This window comes from Coturnix japonica, unplaced genomic scaffold (genome assembly GCF_054131305.1).
Source record: "Coturnix japonica strain WE unplaced genomic scaffold, WE-NBRP24 Scf080, whole genome shotgun sequence".
NCBI lineage: Eukaryota > Metazoa > Chordata > Aves > Galliformes > Phasianidae > Coturnix > Coturnix japonica.
Genome location: NW_028188983.1, coordinates 161,437 through 185,539, shown reverse-complemented (window position 1 = coordinate 185,539; position 24,103 = coordinate 161,437). Strand labels below are relative to the sequence as shown.

Genomic DNA, 24,103 nt, shown 5'->3' with positions numbered 1-24,103 from the left:
ATACACCCATGGGTGCTCATGGGGCCGGGCACGTCTGCCCATGAGTCAGCAGTACCTCCTGTGGGGTGGGGCCCTGGCACCACACCAGCCCTAAGACATGAACATGGGGGTAGGGGGGACATGGTCACAGCCCACCTGTAGGGTCAGACTGTGCCTCCAAGCCATGGTGTCCCCAAATCTTGCTGTCCCTATGCATGACATCCCTAAATCTCCATGTCCCTAAACCTCAGTGGCTCCAGGCTTTGGTGCCCCCAACCACAATGGTGTCCCCATACCTCAGTATCCCCAGGTTTTGGGGTACTCAATCATTCGTGCCCCAACTCTTGGTGTTCCCAAACCTCACTGTCTCCAAGTTCAGCTGTCCCTAAACCTCCATGTCCCCAAGATCTTGTGTACCCAACCTTTAACGCCCCCAAACCTCATTGTCCCCAATCTTTGGCGTTCCCATTTGCTTTCTTGGGGGAAGACCTCAATAGAACCAGATCTAAAGTGGGGGGGGGGAGGTCTTTGGGATGCTGGGGAGAAGGAGGGGTCAGGAGCTGGTGTTGTTGGGGGGGGGGGGGGGGTTCACAGATCCACTTCACGCTCCTCTGCCGCCCCCCAGCGTCTTCAGCCCCAAATTTCACCCTATATTGGGGGCGGGACTGAGGTTTGCTGCGGGGAGGGGGGGAGAAAGGGGAGGAGTTATGGATAGGGAAGTCTTGAGGGGGGGTGGGGGAGGAAGGGGGCTTCCCAAGGGCTCTCAGTGCGCACAGCTCGTCCAAACTCATTGTCCCGCTGTATCGCGGGGGGAATTCTAAGCATCGACCCCCCCCCCAAAAGCTTCCCATGGGGTCAGGGTCACTCCTAAAGGCACGGACCCCCCATCCCCACGGAGTCCACAGAGGCCCCCCCCGGAGCTATGGGGTGTTGGAGGTGGCTCTGGGGGGGTCAATGAGGCTCCGAATCCCCCCATATCCCGGCACTGCACCCCCCCACCCCCAGCTGTAATTGTGGTTATGTGCAGTTTGGACAGTAGGTGTCAACAGCGGACCAGGAATGGAGCCCTTATCCCAACTCAACGGTGGGGGCACCCCAAATAGCCCCCACCTCCCCCAGAAATAAGCCCACCCCCGAAAGCAGGTGGGGCACGAGCCCCAGCACTATCCCATACGAGCCGGTAGAGAGTCCAAAGTCCTTAACCTGAAATCCCCCCATGCCCCAAAAATCAAGGAATTTGCCCCAAAGTTTGCAAATCCCAGATGTTGCTCCCCACCCCACCCCGGATGGATGCTGGTACCCCAAAACCCGACATTTTGGGATGGAATTTGGGACCCTCAGCACCCCAAAATGGGTCCTGGTACCCCAAAACCCAGCCTGATGACCCAAGGTGGGCAATGGCAGCCCAAAATGGGTCCTGGTACCCCCAGATGGACAATGGCTCCCCTAACCCTGACACCCCCCTTCCCCCAAAGTGGGTCTTGACAGCCCAAAATGGGTCCTGATGACCCCCAGGGTGGACAATAGCACTCTGAGAAGTGCCCCCAGGCAGGTCCTGGCAGCTTAAAACAGATCCTGGCACCTGAAGATGGGTCCTGACACCCCAAAACATTGCCTGCCCCTTCATGGACGCCACCAGCCTCATCCTGGGGGTGCCTCCCCCCTCCAGACCCCCCATTGCTGCCCCTATTTTCCCCCCAACCCCCTCCCATCGCCAGGTGGGCACAGTCACAGTTGAGGGTTTTATTGAGTTTATTGGGTTTATTGCAGGACCTCAACAGCCCCCACCCATACACCGGAGGTGTAAAGGGGGGACTCACAGGGTGGGGGGGCATCCCAATAGCCCCCACCCTATCCTGTAGCTTGGATAGACACAGGGAGACAGGGGACAGACGGACGGACAGCAGGGCACTGGCTCAGGATTAGAGGCTCCCAGGGGGTTGCATTCCTTATGGGGTCTCCTGGAGGGGGGTTAGGGGGGCTCAGTTGGTGAGGACATCAGCACACTCCGACACCAGTTTGCCATCGCGGGTCTCGATCTTCTTGATGACGATGGCACGAGATTTGGGGACAGCTGCACTCTCCAGCGCTGGGGGGGTCACGGTGTAACCTGTGGAGAAGGAGCTCCCAAAGCCCCCCCCGAATCCTCCTGCATAGGGAAAGGGTTCAAGGGGTGGTGATTAGAGCTTGGTGGGGGGGTTGGGGGCAATGAGTCCAACCCATGTGTTCCCCCCCTATTTACCTGAGTATCCCGTGGTCCGAGTGTGGATGCTGAGGTTCTGCATTCCTGACTCCAACCTGGGGGGGAGTATGGGGTGGGATTTAGGGAGGTGGGGGTGGGATGGAAGGAAGGCAGGAGGGAGGGAGGGAAGGAAGGAGGGAGGGGTGGAAGGGTAGAGAGAGGGAAGAAAGAATGGAGGGGGGATGGAGAGAGGGAGGGAGGAAAGAAAGGGTGGAGGGAGGGTGAAAGGTGAAAGGGAGGTGAAAGGAGGGGAGGGAAGGATGGAAAGAGGGAGAGAGGGAAAGGGAGAGAAGAATGGACAGAGGGGTGGAGAGTGGGGATGAGGGAGGGAGGAATGGAGGAAGGGAGGGATGGAGGGAGGGATGGATTGGATGGATGATGGGTAGATGAATGCATTGGGGACACAGTGGTGTGGACATGGGCTGAGGATGTGAGATGGGCTTGGGATTTGGGGACACACTTTGGGGCCTCAGTTTGGGTCCAGGGCTCGGAGCAGCACAGGGGGGACACAGGAGCTGCATTTGGGGTCAACAGCTGAGCACTGCCCAGTGAGCAGGGATGTGGTGTGGCCTCCATGACACAGGAGCACCACCATCCCCACAGCATCCCATAAAACATGGGACACCTCATGGAGTCCCCCCCTTCTGCAGCACCCACCTGCTCTCCTCGCCCTCCAGCAGTTTCCTGTAGGTCGCAATCTCAATGTCCAGGGCCAGCTTGACATTCATCAGCTCCTGGTACTCACGCAGCTGCCGGGCCAGGTCCTGCTTTGCCTTCTGCAGAGCAGCCTCCAGTTCAGACAGTTTGGCTCTGGCGTCCTTCAGGGCCATCTCCCCACGCTCCTCTGCCTCTGCGATGGCCGTCTCCAGGGTGGCTCGCTGCATGGCAGGACAATGGGGCAGGAGGGGTTACCTTGCATGAGGGTCTGGGGAGCCCCTAGAGGAGGAGGAAGAAGAGGAGGAAGAGGAGGAGGAGGAAGAAGAACAGGAAGAGGAGGAAGGAGAGGAGGAAGGAGAAGAGGAGGAGGAAAAGAAAGAGGAGGACGAGGAGGAGGAGTGAGAGGAGGAAGAAGAGCAGGAGGAGGAAGAGGAGGAAGAAGTGAAGGAAAAGGGAGAGGAGGATGAAGAAGAGGAGGAGGAGGAAGAAGAGGAAGAAGGAGAGGAGGAGGAGGAAGAAGAAGGAAGAGGAAGAAGGTCAGGCACAGTCAGGCAGGATCCAGACCTGGTTCTTGAGCACCTCGATCTCAGCCTGGATCCTCTGGATCATCCGGTTGAGCTCGCTGATCTCGCTGCGGGTGGTGCGCAGGTCGTCGCCGTGTTTGCCGGCCGTCGTCTTCAGCTCCTCGTACTGCAGGAGCACAAAGCAGGGTCAGGAAATCAGGGTTGGGGTCATATAATGACCAACTGGTGGGACTCTGAAATGTCAGGATCCCCCAAATCATGAAACCATGGGACCACCAGATATGGGGATCCAGATATCGTGTGGTTGTGAGATCACAGAGAGGTGATAATGTGCAATGAGGGGATCATGGGATCACAGCCTCATGAAACCACAGACCCTCAAAATCATGAGCCCATGTAATGCTGGAAATGGCTGAGACACAGAAATGATAGAATGCTGGAATCACAGAGTCCTGAAACTGCACAATCCCAACATCACAGAGTCCCAAAGTCTTGGCCCCATAAACCCACAGTGCAGCAGGGATGGGGGCAGCCCCATCAGCTCCTCTTGCTCCCAAAATCTGGGGCAAAGCAGCCGAGCTGAGCCCATGCCCAAAGGAGTGCTTGGGGCCAGGGCTGCGTCACAGCGGGCCGGGCTGCGACTCGCCCACGCCGCAGACACCGCGAGCAGCGCCCGGCCCCGGGGCTGGGATGTGGGGCAAGGGAGGGAGCGTGGGGCTGGCGAGACGGCGGAGGGGAGCGGGACGGGGAGTGGGATGGGGAGTCTGGGGCACGGGGCATCCCCAGGGCAGGGAGGGGTCCTGGGGGTGGAGAGTATGGGGGATGGGTGAGGGTCCTGGGGTGGAGGTGAGCGTTCTAAGTCATGGAGCATCCCAAGAGGTGAAGGATCCAAAGGAGAACAAGGGATGGAACAGTTGGGGGCATGGATGGTGCGACCCAGGGGATGGAGAGACCCAGGGGATGCAATGTTCCGGGTCATGGATCTTCTCAAGGGATGGAGTATCCTTGGGGATGGAGCATTCCAAGTCATGGAGGATCCCAAGGGATGGAGAATTCCAAAGGGTTGGAAAACTCCAAGGGATGGAGAACCCCAAAGGGGTGAAGGATCCCAAGGGATGGAGGATCCCAAAGTGATGGAGGAGCATTCCAAGGGATCACTCCTCCTGGGGCACAGAGGACAGAATATCCTCTCAGGAAGAGAACATCTTGGGACACAACATCTCAAGGGATGGAACAGAGAATCCCAGTAGATGTAGAATCCCAAAGAACAGAGCTGGGGTTGGCCTGGAGCATCCCCCCACCCCCAGCCCCTCACCTTGCTCTGGTACCAGGTCTCAGCCTCCAGCCTGCTGCGGTTGGCGATGTCCTCATACTGTGCCTTCACCTCAGCAATGATGCTGTCCAGGTCCAGGCTGCGGTTGTTGTCCATGGAAAGCACCACGGAGGTGTCGGAGATCTGCGACTGCATCTCCCGCAGCTCCTGCAATGGGGACGGGGATGGGGCTGAGCTGGGGGGGCCGCCCCCTCCATGGTGTGGTTGGTCCCATGGGGAAGCTGCTGTGAAGCCCCCACCTCGTCGTAGAGCTGCCGCAGGAAGTTGATTTCATCTGTCAGACTCTCCAGCCGTGACTCCAGCTCCACTTTGCTCATGTATGCTTCATCCACATCCTGCAGTGCAGTAGCAATGGGTCAGCTCCCACTGCCCCCCAGCCCCATTGCCCCCAGCCCCACTGCCCTCAATCCCATCAGTCCCTAACCCCATTCCCCTCCAGCTCCATTGGCCCTGACCCCATTGCCCCTTGCCCCATTGCCCTCCAGCTTCATTGCCCCTGTCTCCAAGACCTCCAACCCCACTGCATCCCATCACCAGTACCCCATTCCCAACACCCCCAGCCCCATCACCCTCAGCCCCATCACCCCCAGTTTCATTGCCCCTCAGACCCACTGCCCCCAGCCCCACTGCCCCTCACCTTTTTCAGCAGCACAAACTCATTTTCCTTCTCAGTGCGGTGATTGATCTCCTCCTCATACCTGCAGGGTAGAGAGCTTGGTATGAGGACATAGGGACACAGAGGGGCAAGGACATGGGGTCATGGGATGTGGAAGGGATGGAGGACATGGAGAAATGGGGACATGGGAATGGGTCATGGAAACAAGGGGACATGGGGTCATGGGGATGGGGGAAGAATAGGACATGGGGACATGGGGGCAAGGGGATGTGGAAACAGGGGGAGCCCCCTCTCAGAGCACTGGGTCAATGGGGTCAATCACCCCATAAACCAAAGCCACTGCAGTGCTGATCAGAGGGGACAACTTGACCCCATCCCACTACCCACTGAGAGCCTCTCAGCTGCCCCCTCCTCACTTGTTCTTGAAGTCCTCCACCAGGCCCTGCATGCTGCCCAGCTCAGCCTCCAGCCTCAGCCTCTCCTGGCCCAGCCCCTCCAGCTGCCTCCTCAGGGTCTCTATGTAGCCCTCAAAGAGCCCCCGCAGGTCGCTGCGTTGTGGCTGCTGAGACTGCAGGAGACTCCATTTGGTCTCCAACATCTTGTTCTGCTGCTCCAGGAACCGGACCTGGGGGAGAGGGGAGACACAAAGGGGTCACCGTGATATGTGGGGTGTTGGGGTGGGAGGATGGGGGGCTGTGAAGGCATTGGATATGGAGACATGGGGTTGTGGTTATATGGGGACATGGGGTCATGGTGATGTGGGGTCACAGGGGTATTGGATATAGGGACATTGTGGGGATGTGGGTATTTGGGGATGAGGACGCTGAGACCTGGGGATGTGAGTATATAGGGACATTGGGACACATGGGGGAGGTGGGCAGGTGTGTACATGGGGATGTGGGGTTGGGGACACTGGGATATGGGATGCAGGACATGTGGGAACATGAGGGTGCAGGGACTGATGGCAGCAGAGGGGGACAACAAGGGGACAATGAGACAGAAGGAAAATGCCACCACCCCCTCAGGTTCCACCCCACATCACTCCCCACCCCCCTGCTTTGCCACCCTGTCTTGTACTGGGATAGGAGTGTCCCCAAGGGGGACAGCAGGTCTCTGATGGGGTCACAGTGTCCCCAGGAGAGTCCGAAATGGGTCTAAAATGTGTGTAAAGGGGTCAGCAGGTTCCAGTGGGGCACACAATGTCCCCAAGGGAATCTGTGTCCCCATTGAGTTCCAAACATCTTCAGGATGTCCCCAAGGGGTTTAGAATGTCTCAAGGGGAAAAAGAGGTCCCCAGGGGGGGGTCCCCATGTCCCAAAGGGCCTCGGGATGCATCTGAAGGAGCTTGAAGGTCCTCAAGGGACTCAGGGGGTCCCAGAGGATCCAATGGGGTCTCTAAGGGGGGTCAGTAAGTCCCTAAGGTGGTCTCGATGTCCCCAAGGGGATCAGGATGTCCCCTAAGGGCTTCAATGTCCCCAGAGGGGTTTCAATGTCTCCAGATGACTCAGGAGACCCCCAAGGGGCTCAGAAGTCACCAAGAGGGTCACAATGTCCCCTGTGTCCTTAAGGGGGCAAGGATGTCCCTAAGGAGGGCCTTAATGTTCCCTCAGTGGCCCTAAGGGGGATCAGGATGTCCCCAGGGGGGTTTCTCAATGTCCCTACAGGTTCCGAATGCCCCCGCAGTCCGGCAGCCACCTCCCACCCCACCACCAGGGGACTTCAGGGTCAACTGAGCTCAGGAAGCAGCTGTGACCCACCCCCCCACCCCCCAACCCAGCTGCCACTCCAATGCAATGGGGTCAACTATGGGGTGGCCTCACCTTATCGATGAAGGAAGCAAAGCGGTTGTTGAGGGTCTTGATCTGTTCCTTCTCCTCCTTGCGCACCTGCTGGATGTTGGGGTCGATCTCCAAGTTGAGGGGGGTCAGGAGGCTCTGGTTGACAGTAACGGCTGTGATGCCACCCCCAGGCACAGCCACGGGGCCCCGCTGCAGCCCCCCGACCCCAAAACGGCTCCCACTGAGGGTGCCAAAGGCTGAGGCTGAGCTCATCCTGACGGCGGGGCCAGCAGTGAAGGAACGGGAGCTGAAGGATCGGATCGGGACGGCCGAGCTGCTCCGCACAGATTTCCTGGTGATGGTGACAGACATGGTGGGGTCGGGGGGATGAGGTTGTAGGGTTAGAAGAAGGTTGTAGGGTTGGGTGATGGGTGTAGGGTTGGAGGAAGGTTAGAAGGAGGTTGTAGTGCTGGAAGAAGGGTAGAAGATGGTTGTAGGGTTGGAGACAGTTGGAAGAAAGTTATAGGGTTGGAGGAAGGTTGTAGGATTGAAAGAAGGTTGGGAGGTTGTTGTAAGGTTGGAAGATGGTTGGTAGAAGGTTGGAAGGAGGTTGCTGTAGGGTTGGGAGAAGCGTGGAAGATGTTTTTAGGGTTGAGAGAAGGTTGGAGGGTTGAAAGAAGGTTGGAGGGTTGGAGGAAGGATGGAAAATGGTTGTAGAAGGTTGGAAGAAGGTTGGGAGGTTTATAGGATTGGAAGGAGATCGGGAGGAGGTTGTAGTGACGGAAGAAGGTTATAGGGTTGGAAGAAGGTTGGGATGAAGTTTTGGGAAGGCTGAAAGATGATTTGGAGAAGGGTTTTGGGAAAGGTTACAGGAGAGTTTTGGGAATAGTGTCGGAGTGCTGCTCTGCGCAGGAGGGAGGGAGCTATGGGGCGGGTTGTGGGCCGGGCTATGGGGCGGGCTGCGCCGTGGGGCTGCAGGAAGGGCCGCAGGACGGGTTGTGGGGCGGGCAGGAGGATGGCAGTGGGGTGGGTTGTAGGACAGGTTGCAGGATTGCGGTGCGGGTTGCAGGACGGGTTGTAGGATTGTGGTAGGGGTTGTAGGACAGGATGGGCCAGCTGTGGGGCGGGTGAGTGGGGCTGCATCCTGCCACCCAGGGGAGGAGCGCCGTGCTGCTCCGTTAACCCCTTCAGAACAGTTGCAATCTGTTGTGGCTCAGTGGGATCTGCTGGGATCCATTGGGACTGCTGGAGCGCATCGGGGCTAAATAGTCTTCACCTGATGTGAATTCAATGCTTGGCCCCAAATGCAGCCCCCACATCCCCCTGCACTGCCACCCATCATGACATCCACCTGCAAGAGCGTTCCCAAATCCCAGCCCCAAATGGAGTTCCCAAAGTCTGTCCCCAAATCCCATTCCCAAACAGTCCCTGAAGCGCGTCCCCAAATCCTGAACCCACCTCGTGTCCTCAGCCTTTGTCTGCACTGCTGTGTCCCCAGCACATCCCTTCATCCCTGTGGCAGTGGTGGTCCCACCATCCCATCCATGTCCTACAATGGCCAACAACTCAATCCCATCCCACAATGGCCATCTGTCCCACTATGGCCACCAAAAACTGTTCCGACATGGCCACCAATCCATCCCTTTCCCATCCCCCACTGACCTGGCCAGGACCAGTATCCCCCCCCCATCCCAACCCCCAGGAGGTGTCCCCCTCCCCCAATCCCTCCCCGGCCCTATGGAATGTCCCATCCCACCCCACAGCCTCTCCCAGAGACACCCTTATCTCAAAGGAATTCCCAGTGCTCAGCGCCGGCGGGACGGGAGGGGGGGGGTCCGAGAGGGGTGGATGGGGGCAGGGGTCTGTGGGCTGTGTGAGACCTCCCCCCCATCCCTGCAACCCCAAGAGGGGATGGGGACTTTCCATAGAAAGCCCCCCTTCAAGTGGGGTAACTGAGTCACAAGGGGGGAATTGCAACCCTATGACCCCCCCCCCCAACCCTTCAAATGGGGAAACTGAGGCACGAGGGATGGGAGGGTGGAACCCTATGACCCCCTCTTACAATGGGGAAACTGAGACATGGGGAGATGGATGCGGCCCCAAAGGGCAGTCCCAGCCCCATAGCATGGGGGGGTCCCCACACCAGTGCCCATAACACCAAAATAGCAACCACCAGCTCTTCCCCCCCCAGCCCTTGTGTGTCACCCTGAGGTCCCCACCTCAATATTCCCCTCTCCCCCCCCCCCATTGATCCTGGTGACCCTTTGTTGTCCTCCCAGGGTGGGGGTTGGGGCAACGTTTTTGGGTGGGGGCCAAAGCTCTGTGCCTGCCTTTGTTTGCACTGGGCTGGGCCGGGCTTTGGTGACGGGGACAGCGCTGATGGGCTGGTGGCCCCCACGTCACCACCACCACCACCTGCCACCCCCCCCTCTTCCACCCATGGGTGCTACAGAACCCAAACACAGATGGAGGTTGTGGTGTGCCAGGGGGGGAGTCTTGGGGTGGGTCCACTGGGGGCTTCAGGTGGCACTTTGGGGGCTCAGAGTGACACTATGGGGTTTTAAGGTGACATTCTGGGGGCTCAAGGTGGCATTTTGGGGTCTCCAGGTGGCACTTAGGGGGCTCAGGGTGACACCCTGGGGACTTGAGGTGGCACTATGAGGACCAAGGGTTACACAAGGAGCTTCAGGTGACATTATGGGGGCTTCAGGTGCCACTTTGGGGTCATGATGTGACACCCTAGGGGTTTCAGGTGGCTTTTGAGGGCTCAAAGTGACACCTCGGGGGCTTCAGGTGGCACTTGGGGGGCTGAGGGTGCCACCATAGGGACCTGAGGTGGCACTGTGGGGTTGTGAGGTGCCATCTTGGAGCCCATTTTTGCAGCTCTCCCCTTCCCCCCTTCGTCCTTGTGTGCTCAGCGATGGGGTGATAAGGGCGGAATGCAGTGCTGATGCATCTCTGAGCCAGGAGATAAGGGAGCGGGGGGAGAAGGGGGAGGGTGTCCAGCGGGATCATGGGGGTAGAGGATGGGGTGCCCAAGGAAACCCCAGAGTGCCCACAAAGTGGCCCCAAGGAGACCCCAAAGTGCCCCCTAATGTGTCCCCAAAGTGTCCCTGTGGAGTCCTCAGTGTCTCCAAAGAGACCCCAAAGTGTCCCCAAGGTGTTCCTAAGGTGTCCATAAAAGTACCCCCAAAGTGTCACCAAGGACACCAGTGGGGTCCCCCTAAATATGTGAGGCTGAGTCCTGGTGCCCCACATTGTACATTACTGAGCTGTGTCCCTGTGGGGCTGCGTCCCTGTAGGGCAGTGGGGCCATGGGGCCGAGCCCTGGCCACACACTCCCTGGTCCCCCCCTACATTCCCCCCTCCCCTTGCCATTCTCAAAGGCACGGGATCCGGCCGCACCTTCTGGGTATCGGCTTAGGGCCAACGGCTCTTTGGGGCCGCCCCCTGTCTGGCCCTCCCTATAAATCCCCACCGCCATCCATCCAACCGTCCGCTCGTCCATCTGTCTGTCCGTCCATCCATCCATCCATCCTTCGCCATGAGCTTCTCCCGCAGCACCACTTTCTCCACCTCATCCCGCACCGGGAGCATCCGTCGCCCCGTGCCCCATAGCAGCGCTGCCAGCGTCTACGCTGGAGCCGGGGGGTCGGGGTCACGCATCTCCATCACCCGCACCGCCAGCACCTATGGGGGCGGCTATGGGGGTGGCTATGGGGCAAGCTATGGGGCTGGCTATGGGGCAGGCTATGGGGGAGGCTTGCTGCTGTCAGGGTCTGGGATGGTGCAGAATGAGAAGGAGACGATGCAAGACCTGAACGAGCGTTTGGCCACGTACCTGGATAAGGTGCGTAGCTTGGAGAACAACAACCGGCGCCTGGAGGCACAGATCAGGGAGAGCCTGGCCAAGAGGGGGCCCAGCACCCGAGACTGGGGGAACTACTGGGACACCATCCAGCAGCTGCGTGATAAGGTGAGGGGGGGGATGGGGTGGGAGTGGGGTTGGACTTGGGTTATGACGGGGAGAGGAATGGGAATGGGGTTGGATTAGGATTGGAATGGGAATAGGGTTGGATTAGGGTTGGAATGGGAATGGGGTTGGATTAGGATAGGGAGGGGTTGGGGTAGAAATGGGAGTAGGAATGGGAATGGAGCTGGGTTTGGGATGGGGATGGGAATGGGAATGGGAATGGGAATGGGAATGGGAATGGGAATGGGATTGTGTTAGGATGGGGACAGGGTGGAATGGGAATGGGTTGTGGTTGGGGTTTGGATAGCGTGGAGTTGAGGTAGGAATGGGGATGGGATTGGGGTTGGGTTAGGATGAAGATGGGATGGGAATGGGAATGGGGTTGGGTTAGGATGGAATTGGGGTGAGTGGATGTTAGGATGGTATGGATGTTAGTAGGAGTTAGGATAGAGTGGGTTGAGGTTGAGAATGGGGTGTCTGTGGAGTTGGGGTTAGGATGGGGTGAGGGTGGGATGAAGATGGGGTTGGGGTTGGGATGGGGTGGGGTTGGGGATGAGAATGGGAATGGGGCTGGGGTTAGGATGCAGTGGGATTGGGGATGGGGATGGTGTTGGGCTGAGTTCATTCGGGGTTGGGATGGGGTTGGGGTGGAAGGGGGTAGGTTGGGGCACTGACATCACATCCCCTGGGCCCCATCAGTGTGCCCCACATTCTGGCACCTCATCCCCAGGGCTCTGCCAGCAGTTGTTCTGGGGTTAATCATTAACCCACATGGTGTTGGGAAGGGGTGGACTTCGCACCCGGAGCTGAGCCAGGGAGAAACGGTCCTGTGGGGTGGGGACGGTGTGGGGCACCCAGTGGGGACACCACGTGGGGCCGTGACCAAGCCCATGGGGGCCGAGGGAGGGGGGTTACTTAATGCTCCTTTGTTAAGCAGACAAGCCCCACAGCCAGCATCACCCTATAGCGTAGTGGGGTCACCCCTTCCTGAAGTCACATGGGGACGAGAATGGGGACAAGGATGGGGACAAGGACATGTACAGGGGCACACAGAGGGGAAGGAGGGGAATCTGCTGGTGGGTTCTCACACCCTGTGACCCCAAACTGGCCCCACAGATCTACGACAGCGCGGTGGAGAACGCCCGCACCGTGCTGCAGATCGACAACGCGCGGCTGGCGGCCGATGACTTCAGGGTGAAGTGAGTGATACAGGGACAGCAGGGGGGGAGGTCGGGGTGGGGGCATGAATGGGGATAGGGCTGGGATAGGGATGGGGTGGGAACAGGGACAGGAATGGGATGAGGATATAAATGGGAACTGGGATGGGAATGGTGGGAAAAGGTGGGAAAAGGTGGGATGGGATGGGATGGGATGGGATGGGATGGGATGGGATGGGATGGGATGGGATGGGATGGGGTGGGATGGGATGGGGTGGGATGGGATGGGATGGGATGGGATGGGATAATGGTGCCACACAGGTACGAGGCAGAGCTGGCCATCCGTACGTCGGTGGAGAGCGACATTGCGGGGCTGCGCAAGGTGCTGGATGACACCAACATGGCACGGCTGCAGCTGGAGGGGGAGATCGAGGCACTGCGTGAGGAGCTCATCTTCATGAAGAAGAACCACGAGGAGGTGGGGAGGGATGGCAGCAGGGACACATCAAGAACACATTGGGGACACACTGAGAACACGTTGGGGACACATTGAAGACATGGTGGGGATGCATTAGGAACACAGTGGGGGCACATTGAGGATATGTTGGGGGTACATTAGGGACAAAGTGAGGACACATCTGGTATACATTGAGAACACACCGAGAACACATCATGGGCACACCAAGGACACAATGGGGACACCTGGAACATATCACAGAATCATTGGGGAAGCACCAGAGACAAACCAGGACCTGTTGTCCCCTCCAGGAGGTGAACGCGCTGCAGAGCCAGGCAGCATCTGCGGGGCTGACGGTGGAGGTGGACGCACCGCAGGCGCAGGACCTGGGCCAGGCACTGGCAGAACTGAGGGCGCAATACGACGCGTTGGCCAAGAAGAACCTGGAGGAGCTGGAGAAGCAGTGGGGGCAGCAGGTGGTCCTACAGTCCTAAGGGGTCTTTGGGGTCTTTCAAGGGGTCTTTGGGGTGTTCCAATAGTCCTCAGGGTGTACCTATAGTTCTTGGGGTGTTCTGGTGGTCTTTGGGGTCTTAAAAGGAGTCTTTGGGGGCATTCCTATAGTCTTTAGGGTGTTCCAAGGGTCTTTGGGGTTTTTCAAGGCGGTCTTTGGGGTGTTTCTATAGTCCTCTGGGTGTTCTAATGGCCCTTGGGGTGTTCCGGTGGTCTTTGGGGTCTTTCAAAGGGGTCTTTGGGGGTGTTCCTATAATCCTTGGGGTGGTCTGTAGGGTGTCCCAGTGGCCCTCTGAGTGTGTCAGTTGCACACAGGGCACATCCCTTGGGGACACCCTGTCCATAGGTGAGGACCCTCCTTATGGGCTCCACTGCTGATTCCCCTGGCCCTATTTGTGCCCCCCACTCCTCCCCCAGATCACGGAGACCACGCTGGAGGTGACACAGAGCACGAAGGAGGTGGACACGGCACGGAGCCGATTGGTGGAGCTGCGCCGCTCAGTGCAGAGTCTGGAGATTGACCTGGATGCTCTGCGCAGCCAGGTGACCCCAGAGAGGAACCCCACAGCCCCCTGGCCCCATAGAGTGACCCCACAGCCCTCTCATCCTAAAGAGAGTGACCCCACTGCATCTTGACTCTATACAGTGACCCCACAGCTCTCTGACCCCATAGAAAGTGACCCCACAGCCCCCAACCCTATAGCGTATGACCCCATTGGGATCTCAGCAGCCCCTCCCCAACCCCATAGAGTGGGTCTCCATAGGAATCCCTGACCCCATGAGCCCCTGACTCCATAGAGTGCTGCCCCATGGGGGTCCCACCAGCTCCTTCACCTCGTAAAGTACAACTCCATGGAGGTCCCATCAGCCTCCCAACCCCATAGAGTGCAACACCTGGCCCCATAAAGTGTGAGCCCATGGGGGTTCCCGTCCTCACAAACCCCCAACCCCATAGAGTGTGACCCAACTGAGTGAGGGGATGAAGGGAGGGTTTCGGACCCCCTTATCTCCACTGAGCTCTTGGGGTCACGCTGCAGAACGCGGGGCTGGAGGGCAGCCTGGCAGAGACGGAGGCGAGATATGGGGCACAGCTGGAACAGCTGCAGGGCCTGATCCTGCGCGGGGAGGAGGAGCTGGCGCAGGCAAGGGCAGAACTGCAACGTCAGAACCGGGAGCACCTCGCGCTGCAGGACGCCAAGAGCAAATTGGAGGCTGAGATCGCCACGTACCGTGCACTGCTCGAGGGAGGAGAGGGGTTCAGGTGGGACATTGGGGGGGTGACACCGAAGGGGGACCACTGTGGGACTGTGGGGCATCTGGGTGGGATCTCTGTGGCCCTATAGGGATGGACAGGGGACAGTGAGGGGACAATGGTGGCATCCACCAGAGTTGAGCCCCAGGGCTGGGAAGTCCACATTCTGATCTCCGTCACCCTATAGGAACAGACAAGGGACAGTGATGGCACACAGTGGGGTGAACCCCTTTGTAGTCCTTTAGGGACAGAGAGGGGACAGTGGTGGCATTCAGTGGGGTGAGACCAAGTGTTGGGATGTGCAGGTCCCATCCTTTGGGATGTTTGGGGACAGCAAAGGGGCAGTGCTGGCATTCAATGAGATGAGCCCCAGTGTTGGGATATGCAGGACCATGGCTTACAGGGACAGCAGTGGCACCCCATAGGGATCCTATAGGGACAGCAGTGACACCCAGTGGGGACAGGGATAGTGGTGGCACCCAAGTGGCCAAGCATCCCAACCCTCATGTCCCCTCCAAGTTCCTTGGGGTTACAGCGGGGTAGGGTAGCGTGGGGCTGAGTGACACAGGGGTGGGTGACACGGGTGGGTAACAGGGTGGACATAGGGTGGGTAACATAAAGGTGGGTGACATAAAGGGGTGTGTGACCATGGGGACACCCGCTGCTCCACAGCCTGCAGGATGCTCTGGGGTCGGAGGGGACAGTGACCACGCAGCGCAGCACCCAGAGGACGGTGGATGGCAAAGTGGTGTCCGAGAGCAAAGAAGTCAAAGTGCGCAGCTACTGAATGGGGACGGCGTGGTGCCACCTCCTGCCTTACAAATAAAGGAGCAAAGTGAAAGAGATGGGGCTCAGTGTGTGTGAATGGGAAATGGAGGCACAGGGGTGGGAGAGGGAGGGAGAGAGGGATGGTGGAACAGAAGTGGGGATGGATGGAGAGGGGGATGGAGAGAGGGATGGATGGATGGATGGATGGATGGATGGATGGATGGATGGATGGATGGATGGATGGATGGATGGATGGATGGATGGATGGATGGATGGATGGAGGGATGGATGGATGGAGGGATGGATGGATGGATGGATGGATGGATGGATGGATGGATGGATGGATGGATGGATGGATGGATGGAGGGATGGATGGATAAAGGGATGGATGGATGGATGGATGGATGGATGGATGGATGGATGGATGGATGGATGGAGGGATGGATGGAGGGATGGATGGATGGAGGGAGGGATGGATGGAGGGAGGGATGGAGGGATGGATGGAGGGATGGAGGGATGGAGGGATGGATGGATGGATGGATGGATGGATGGATGGATGGATGGATGGATGGAGGGATGGAGGGATGGAGGGAGGGAGATTGAGAGGAAAGAATGGAGGGATGGCAAGAGGGAGGGAGAGGTGGATGGAGGGATGGAGGAAAGGAGAAAAGGAGGGAGGGTGAGGTGGGGAGAGAGGGAAGAAGGGAGGAATGGTGAGAGGGAGGGAGAGATGGAAGGAGGGAGAAGGGAGAGATGGAGAGGGAAGGAAGGGGGAAGGGATGGAGGGAGGGAAGGAGAGAGGAAAGGAGGGAAGAATGGAGGGAAGGAGGAATAGAGAGAGAAGGGAGGGAAGGAGGAGGAGGAGGGAGGGATAGATGGAGGGAGAGAAGGAGGAAGAAATGGAGGGATGGAAGGAGAGAGGGAAGAAGGAGGGATGGATGGAGGGAGAGCACTCATCCCGGTGCCCCCCCACGTGCGCGCTCCCGCGGCAATGCGCGCTCCCGTGTGCGTCTCCCCCCCGCCCTGCCGGAAGTGGGCGTCGCTCCGGAGATCACGTGACGGCTCCATCCGGGCCTTTCGCCCTCTCTCTGCCTCTTGCCAAGATGGCGGCCTCAGGTGAGCGCCGCGCGGTGGCTCCGGCCCCACATCGCCCCTCGCCCACCCCACACCCACCCCAGAGCGACCCTTCCCCACTCCGCGACCCCACCTCTGCCTCGAGCCTGGGTCTGCCGGGCAGTTGGCTGCGTTACGGGGGCGGCAATGCGGCTCTGCGGGGCCTTCACGGCCGGGAGCGGCCTTCGGGCCTTGCCCCCCCCACACCCCACATAGACACACAGCGCCCATTGGGGGGGGGGGCAGGGCAGGGCGTGGGACTGCGCATGCGCGGAGCTGGGCGGAGGGGGGGGTCCACGTGTGGGGTTGGGAGCGTGGAACGGGAACACGGAGCGATGCGGTGTGTTATATGTGTGTAATGGGCGGGGAGAGCTGGGCAATGCCGGCCCCATGCTGGGGCTGGGCCCTGTCCAGCTCCATATCATCACGTTTGTGCAGTGCTGGGACCTGTGCAGTGCTGTGGTGCTGGCTATGTGTGATATGCAGTGACATCTGGGCACTGCTGGCATCGTGCAGTGCTCCAGCACCACCCTGTGCAGTGCTGGGACCCGTACAGCTCAATATCGTCATGTTTGCGCAGTGCTGGGCCCTGTGCAGTGCATGGTGCAGTGCTGAATGTGTGTGATATGCAGTGACATCTGTGCAATGCTGGCCCCATGCAGTGCTCCAGCACCACCCCGTGCAGTGATGGAAGCTGTGCAGCTCAATATCATCATGTTTGTGTGTGATATGCAGTGACATCTGGGCACTGCTGGCATCATGCAGTGCTCCAGCACCACCCCGTGCAGTGCTGGGCCCTGTGCAGTGCAGCTGCAGTGCTGAATGTGTGTGATATGCAGTGACATCTGGACAATGCTGGCCCCATGCAGTGCTCCAGCACCACCCCATGCACTGCTGGGAGCTGTGCAGCTCGATATCATCATGTTTGTGCAGTGCTGGGCCCTGTGCAATGCATGGTGCAGCGCTGCAGTGCTGGATATGTGTGATATGCAGTGACATCTGTGCAATGCTGGCCTCATGCAGTGCTCCAGCACCACCCCATGCAGTGCTGGGCCCTGTGCAGTGCATGGTGCAGTGCTGGACGTGTGATATGCACTGACATCTGGGCATCATGCAGTGCACCATCATCATGTTTGTGCAGGGCTTGGCTCTGTGCAATGCACGGTGGCAGTGCTGTGGTGCTGGTTGTGTGCAATGCACAGTGATATCTATGCAATGCTGGCCCCATGCAGTGCTCCAGCAGCACCCCGTGCACTGCTAGGACTCATACAGTGCACCATCATTGCATGAGTGTGCTGCTGGGCTCCGTGCAGTGCTTGGAGGCAGTGCTGTCATGCTGGCCCTGTGCAGTCACATCAATGTTCTGGTTTGGAGAAGCTCTGTGAGATTTTGGGGAGCTCTTCATGTTTTTGGACGTCTCCATGTGCTTTTGCTGACCCCCGTGTTGGTTTTGGGGAGCTTTGCATCAGTTTTGGTGATCCCTTTGTGTTTTTGGGGAGTTAAGTGAGATTTTGGGGTGCTCAACATGTTTTTGGGTATCTTCATGTGCTTTTGGCAATCTCTATGCCAATTTTGGTTGCCTCTGTGCTGATATTGAGGAGCTCTGTGCCAGGTTTAACAACCCCTGTGCCACTTTTGGCCACTCCTCTGCTGATTTCAGTGGCCCCTGTGCCAGTTCTAAGGAGCTCTGTGTGATTTTGGTGCCCCCTGTGCCAGTTTTACTGACCTCTATGCCAGTACTGGTGACCCCTGTGCCAATTCTGATGAGCTCTACGCCACATTTGGTGCCACCTGTGCCACTTTGGCAGAGCTCCTCACTGATTCAAGGCAGCTTTGTGAATGCAGGGAGCTCCGCATGCTCCCCTTGACCCCCACCCTCCTCCCCACATCCCATTGCCACCAATGGGAGGGGGGTCATGGGGTGCAGACAGAGCCATGGTGCCGATCTCGCCGCCCCCCCCACCCCGCAGCAGCCAAGAAGAAGAACAAGAAGGGGAAGACCCTGACCCTGACCGACTTCCTGGCTGAGGATGGCGGCAGCGGTGCACCCACCTACATCCCCAAGCCGGTCAGCTGGGCTGATGAGACCGATGACCTGGACGGCGACGGTAGGGGTGAGAGCGAGCCTAGGGCAGATACCGTCTGTTTTTGGGGGGCTACCATCCATGTTGAGGGGTCACAGTCTGCATGAGTTGGCCACCATCTATGTGGGGTGGCCACTGTGTATAACACATGACCACCATCTAGATGATGTGGCCACCACCTCTAGCCCACGGCCACCACCTCTTTGCTCTGGCCAAGCAGCCCATGGCCACCACCTCCACATTGTGCCCACCCTCTTTAGCCCATGGCCACCACCCCCATGTTTTGGCCACCCTCCCCTGCAGCTCTTGGCCACCTCCTGCAACACATGACCACCACCTCCACGCAGTAGCCACCCCCTGCATCCCATGGCCACCTCTTTTAACCCACCACCTCCACGCCATGCCCACCTCCTTCAGCCCACCCATTCTCTCCCACAGTCTCCACTGCGTGGCACAGCAATGATGATGATGTGTACCGGGCACCGCTGATCGACCGCTCGCTGCTGCCCACCGCCCCCCGCGCCGCACGCGAGCCCAACATTGACCGCAGCCGCCTGCCCAAGTGCCCGCCCTACACGGCCTTCCTGGGCAACCTGCCCTACGATGTCACTGAGGAATCCATCAAGGACTTCTTCCGGGGCCTCAATGTGAGTTGCATGGGGGGCACAGCACAGTGGGGTCCTTGAAGATCATAGAATCATGGGATGGTTGGGATGGAAACATCCTGAGAGATTATCAAACCATAGGATGATTGAGTTGGAAGGGTCCTTACAGATCATAGAACCATCTGATGGCTTTGGGTTCTACCAGATGGATTAAATGGGGCCAACAGGCTCACAGACAACCCCATGGTTTTGCTTCTGACCACAGGACAGTGGCCCTAACACGTTCCTTCCTCCTCCTCTTTCCTCCCTGCAGATCAGTGCTGTTCGCTTGCCGCGGGAGCCCACCAACCCGGAGAGGTTGAAAGGTTTTGGCTATGCTGAGTTTGAAGATATTGACTCCTTGTTCCAGGCGCTGAGCCTCAATGAGGAGGTGAGCTCAGGACCCCAAGTGTCAGCAGCAGGGCAGGCTCTGCACAGCCTAGGAGGCATCAAAGTGGCACCACCAAGTTTGGATCTCTCTGGGGCTGGCAGATCTGTGTGGGGAGGGCTGAAATGGGGCAGAATGTTGCCTTTAGGACCCCCAGGAGAACAGAATGTTGCCTTCAGAGTCCAAAGGAGAGCAGAACTTTGCCTTTAGGGCCCTAAGGAGAGCAGACTTTTGGCTTTTGGTTCTCCAGGAGAGCCCTGATGGTGCACAACCCGCCTACTCTGTGTTAAAGCATCACCTCAGTGTTGGCTCTCACTGATCCCTTGGGGTTGGGGCCAATATTTGGAGGTTGAGGCTGATTCCTTGGGTCTGATTCCTCGCTTTTTCTTTTTTTTTTTGCCCAGTCTCTAGGAAACAGAAGGATACGAGTGGATGTTGCTGACCAAGCTCAGGATAAAGGTGAGTCCCTGTCACACGATGGTACAGCACTGTGTGGTTCCAGAACGTCAGTGCTCCCTGCCACATGTGGGGTGCTGCACTATGCTCTGTCCCCAGCCCCAGTCTGATGCCACTTACTCTCCTCTCCCCTCCCCCTTTTCCTATTCCCTTTTCCCTTCTCTTTTCCCATTCCCATTCCTTTTCCCCTTCCCCTTTTTGCATTCCCTTGCCATTCCTCTTTCCTTTCCCTTTCCCCCTCCCTTTTTCTCTTCCCTTTTCCCCTTCTCTCTCCCTTTTCCCTTCCCCATCCCATCCTTCAGACCGGGACGATCGCTGTTTCGGACGGGACCGGGATCGTTTCCGGGACTCTGAGAGGTTTGAGAGCGACTGGCGTGCACGTCCCGCCGCCTCCGACAGCTTCGATGATTACCCACCGCGCCGTGGGGACGACGCCTTTGGGGACAGTGAGTCGGGATCAAGGCAGGAACAGGGACCCCTGGATGTGGGGTGCCGTGAGCCCTGACCCCACTGCCGGCCCCATTGTGTAGGGTATCGGGATCGCTATGATGATCGGTATCGCGACGGCCCGCGACGCGACATGGACCGTGGCTTTGGAGGCAGAGATCGCTACGATGATCGCAGCAGAGACTATGACCGGGGTGAGGCAGTGCTGCCACATGGGGGTGGGAGTGGAGATATGGGGAAATCCCAATAGTTGAGGGTGAATCCCAATAGCTGAAGTTTAATCCCAGTACTTGAAGGTGAATTGCAGTATCTGAGGGTGAACCTCAACACCTGAGAGTTAATCCCAGTATTTGAGAGTGAATCAAAATACCTGAGAATTAATCCCAGTATCTGAGGGTTAATCCCAATACCTGGGAGTGAATCCCAATATCTGAGTGTGAACCTCAGTACCTGGGTGACAGTCCCAATAGTTGAGGGCGAATCCCAATATTGAAGCTTAATCCCTATATTTGAGGCTGAAACCCAATAGCTGAGGTTGTGTCCTTGTATCTGAGGGTGAATCCCAGTGTCTGAGGGTGAATCCCAATAGCTGAGGGTCAACTCCAGCATCTTGAGGGTGACTCCCATTTACCTGTGGGTGACTCCCAATGGCTGTGGGTGAGTCCCCACACTGTGGGCACAGGGGGGCTGAGCTCTGCACCCCCCAGGCTACAACTCGCGCATCGGCAGTGGCCGAAGGGCCTTCGGCAGTGGCTACCGCCGCGATGACGACTTCAGGGGTGGCAGCGACCGCTATGAGGACCGCTACGAGAGGCGCGACGAGCGCTGGGGAGGGAGAGAGGAATACGGGAGGGATGAGTTCCGGCGTGAAGAGAGGGGTAATGGGGGCAGGGGAGGGGTAGGGCTTGGGGTGGTGGGTGGGAGGGGATGGAGGATGTGGGGTATGGGGTGGGGGTGTAGGGGGATTTAGGGTGTGGGGTGGGATGAGGGGTGTAGGGGGATACAGGATGTGGGGTTATGGGTGGGGGTGGAGTGACATTTAGGAGATGGGGTTGGGATTGGGGGGTGTAGAGGAATGCAGGATGGGTGGTGTAGGGGAATGCAGAATGTAGGATGGGTGATGTGTGTTTTGGGGTAGGGGGTGTTGGATGGGGGGCTGTAGGAGAATGTGGGATTGAGGAAGCAGATGGAGGGCACAGGATATGTGGACAGCTGCAGGATGCATTGTGTATGGGATGTGGGGGTGTTGGATACCCCCCAGCCCCATTTGCCACCCCACAGGCCCCACGCAGCGCCCCAAGCTGAACCTGAAGCCGCGCAGCGCTCCGAAGGAGGAGGAGAGCACAGCAGCCCCTGCACCGCAGTCCAGCCGCGCCGCCTCCATCTTCGGGGGGGCCAAACCCGTGGACACGGCCGCCCGCGAGCGCGAGGTGGAGGAGAGGCTGCAGAAGGAACAGGAGAAGCTGCAGCGGCAGCTGGAGGACGACAAGAGGCTGGAGCGACGGCCCCGAGAGCGGTGGGGGGACGCGGTGTTAGGGGGGCGCTGGGGGGTGGGCAGAGCTCTGCAGGCTGCCACGCTGAGCCGCATCCCCCCTCTCGCCCCCCACCTCCAGGTACCCCAGCAGCCGCAGTGAGGACAACCCCGAGCGGTCGCGGACGGGCAGCGAGTCCTCGCAGAGCGGAGCTGCCGGACCCCCCGGCACCACCGCCGGCACCGGCCCCACCGGCAGGAGTAAGTGTTGGGCAGGGGGCTGGGAATGGGAGACATGGGGGGTCTCATCTCCAGCCCTGCCTACCGCTGTGTGACCCCCCCCCCCCTGCAGCCACACGGAGGAGGGAGAGTGAGAAGTCGGTGGAGGGTGAGGAGGAGGGTCGTGAGGAGAAGCAGCCATTGAAGGTGATGCCCGCACCCCCCCCAAAGGAGAACGCGTGGGCCAAGCGCAGCAGCAGCACCGCCGGGCGCTCCCCGGGCTCTGACTCTGAGCAGCACTCACCCAGCAGGTGAGGGGTGAAGGGGGCCTTGCTATGGGGCTGGGAGCCTGGAGTGTTGTGCTGGGATCTCAGCACGAGGCTGGGAGCCCAAATGGTTCCCTGAGAGCTTGGTGTGGGGCTGGGAGCTCCAGGTGTTTTCCCTGCAGGGGTTGGGGGGCAGAAACCCAGATCTTCCCCTGCAAGGTTGGTGTGGGGCTGGAGCTCCTGCGATCAGTCCCCTATAAGGCTGATCACCCCCCACATTCTGATTCATTGTTGACCCCCATATCTGATCCCAGTGGCCAATGCCAATGGGGGATCCCCATATCTAACCCCACGGGACCAGCCCCAGTGGTGGACCCTCGTATCTGACCCCCATATCTGATCCCAATAGCCAACCCCAATGATTGACCCCCATATCTGACCCCACACCTGTCCCCCTTTCTCACCCCACTGTGACCCTCTGTCCCCCCAGCAGCCAGACGGCTTCCCGCCCACCTGCAGAGAACGGGGCTGCCCCGAGGAGCACCCACCGGAGAGGTGAGGGGGGCAGGCAGTGGGATGGGGGGCACAACTGTCCCCTTGGTGGCACTGAGGTTGGGGGGGGGACACAGCGTCCTCAGCCCATGGTCGTGTCCCCTCCCCAGGAGATGAGAACAAGCCGGATGGGGGCCGGGATGGCCCAAAGGCGCGCAGTGGGAGCTCAGCTGAGAGGTGAGAGCAGCTCATTAGGGTTAATGGGGGGGTGCCACCCCGTGTCACCCCGCTCAGTGACCTCCCCATCCCTCCCCAGGAAAGACAGCCGCAAGGAGCACGAGGCGAGAGCTGCGCCTGAGCCAAAGAGACTGGAGGACAGCCCAGCCACCGTGAGTGGGGAGGGGGAGCCTGACAGGAGCTGGGGGTGATCCCAGAGGGATTGGGTGGGAACTGGGGCTGATGGGACCTGACAGGACCTGTGACCATAATGGGACCCAACAGGACCTGGGTGTGAACCCAATGGGATTGGGTGGGACCTGGGTCTGATTCATTGACATTGGGTCCCGTAAGGGACCTGATGGGACCTGGGTGTGACCCCAGTGGGATTGGATGGGGCTGGAGGCAATGCCACACTCAGGCTGAGCTATGGAGCACAGCCCCAGGCTTTTGGCTTTGGAGCTTTGGGGGTTTTATGGGTTTTTCTATGGATATGGGGCTTTGGAGACCTTATAGGGCTTTGGGATTCGGGGCTTTGGGATTCAAGGCTTTGGGATTTAGGGCTTTTTGGTGGTTGGGGGCTATTGGGGGTGGGTGTGTTTGCCTGGTTGTGGGGCAGAGCTCAGCCCCACGGCGCTGCTCCTCACCCCACAGTTCAGCCACGCCAGCAAGTACGCAGCGCTGTCAGTGGACGGCGAGGAGGAGGAATGCGGCGAGTGACGGCCCGTCCCCCAACCCCAGCGCCGAAATGGAACGGAAAACCCAGCGCCGCCCCGTCCAAATCAAGCCAAGAATCAGCAAAAGGAGGGGAAAAAAAAGGAGGAAAACTGACCCGGCCGGACCCCAGCGCTCCACCCTGCTGCCTATGGGGGTTGCTGGGGGGGGTTGGGGGTCCATGGGGGGGTTCTGGCCCCACATCAGCCCCCCATCACCCCCTCCCTGCCCCGTTGGGGTGGTTGTGGGGCTGCGGCGCCGGGCGCTGTTGGGTTTTCTGTTGGTTTCCTCCAATAAAGGTGATCGGAACGGCCGAAGGGCGCTGGGTGGTGATGGGGGGGGGGGTA

General features: G+C 59.0%; 3 protein-coding genes across 10 annotated transcripts; 2 read left to right on the top strand and 1 right to left on the bottom strand.

The window, feature by feature from the left end:
- Positions 1-1,713: 1,713 nt before the first annotated feature.
- On the bottom strand, positions 1,714-16,596 carry KRT8 (keratin 8). 5 transcript variants are annotated; one of them, XM_085534280.1, is made up of 11 exons: positions 10,971-11,108; positions 8,588-8,678; positions 7,172-7,481; positions 5,768-5,976; positions 5,373-5,433; positions 4,975-5,070; positions 4,718-4,882; positions 3,443-3,568; positions 2,879-3,099; positions 2,222-2,277; positions 1,714-2,128 (listed from the first exon to the last, which is right to left on the bottom strand). In XM_085534280.1, the coding sequence occupies exons 2-11, from the start codon at positions 8,638-8,640 to the stop codon at positions 1,962-1,964; spliced, it is 1,464 nt and encodes a 487-aa protein (XP_085390406.1). In that variant the 5' UTR covers positions 8,641-8,678; positions 10,971-11,108; the 3' UTR covers positions 1,714-1,961. The 5 variants fall into 5 exon arrangements, with proteins under 5 accessions (XP_085390406.1, XP_015742438.3, XP_085390405.1 ...); XM_015886952.3 differs by lacking the exon at positions 10,971-11,108 and adding an exon at positions 10,535-10,616; XM_085534279.1 differs by lacking the exons at positions 8,588-8,678; positions 10,971-11,108 and adding an exon at positions 16,454-16,596.
- Positions 10,626-15,321, top strand: KRT18 (keratin 18). The gene is made up of 7 exons (XM_015886955.3): positions 10,626-11,105; positions 12,219-12,301; positions 12,581-12,737; positions 13,028-13,192; positions 13,644-13,769; positions 14,264-14,487; positions 15,151-15,321. Exons 1-7 carry the CDS (start codon positions 10,674-10,676, stop codon positions 15,263-15,265), a joined length of 1,302 nt encoding a protein of 433 aa, XP_015742441.1. The 5' UTR covers positions 10,626-10,673; the 3' UTR covers positions 15,266-15,321.
- On the top strand, positions 16,326-24,069 carry EIF4B (eukaryotic translation initiation factor 4B). Of its 4 annotated transcripts, none has more exons than XM_015886951.3 (15): positions 16,326-16,362; positions 18,333-18,467; positions 18,882-19,090; positions 19,362-19,478; positions 19,880-19,934; positions 20,234-20,377; positions 20,462-20,572; positions 21,086-21,256; positions 21,660-21,894; positions 21,992-22,110; positions 22,202-22,379; positions 22,825-22,889; positions 22,997-23,063; positions 23,143-23,215; positions 23,697-24,069. In XM_015886951.3, exons 1-15 carry the CDS (start codon positions 16,350-16,352, stop codon positions 23,760-23,762), a joined length of 1,758 nt encoding a protein of 585 aa, XP_015742437.1. In that variant the 5' UTR covers positions 16,326-16,349; the 3' UTR covers positions 23,763-24,069. The 4 variants fall into 4 exon arrangements, with proteins under 4 accessions (XP_015742437.1, XP_015742435.1, XP_015742436.1 ...); XM_015886949.3 differs by having other exon boundaries at positions 18,333-18,473; XM_015886950.2 differs by having other exon boundaries at positions 18,330-18,467.
- Positions 24,070-24,103: the final 34 nt, after the last annotated feature.

Coding starts and splice junctions, on each gene's coding strand:
- EIF4B (XM_015886948.2), top strand. Junction 21,257..21,659: donor GTTCCGGCGTGAAGAGAGGG/GTAATGGGGGCA, acceptor GCCACCCCACAG/GCCCCACGCAGCGCCCCAAG. Junction 22,380..22,824: donor GAGCAGCACTCACCCAGCAG/GTGAGGGGTGAA, acceptor CTGTCCCCCCAG/CAGCCAGACGGCTTCCCGCC.
- KRT18 (XM_015886955.3), top strand. CDS start 10,674: ATGAGCTTCTCCCGCAGCACCACTTTCTCCACCTCATCCCGCACCGGG. Junction 12,302..12,580: donor GCCGATGACTTCAGGGTGAA/GTGAGTGATACA, acceptor GGTGCCACACAG/GTACGAGGCAGAGCTGGCCA. Junction 13,193..13,643: donor AGAAGCAGTGGGGGCAGCAG/GTGGTCCTACAG, acceptor CTCCTCCCCCAG/ATCACGGAGACCACGCTGGA.
- KRT8 (XM_015886952.3), bottom strand. CDS start 10,613: ATGGCGGTGGGGATTTATAGGGAGGGCCAGACAGGGGGCGGCCCCAAA. Junction 7,482..8,587: donor ACAAAGGCTGAGGACACGAG/GTGGGTTCAGGA, acceptor CACCATCACCAG/GAAATCTGTGCGGAGCAGCT. Junction 4,883..4,974: donor TGCGGCAGCTCTACGACGAG/GTGGGGGCTTCA, acceptor TCCCCATTGCAG/GAGCTGCGGGAGATGCAGTC.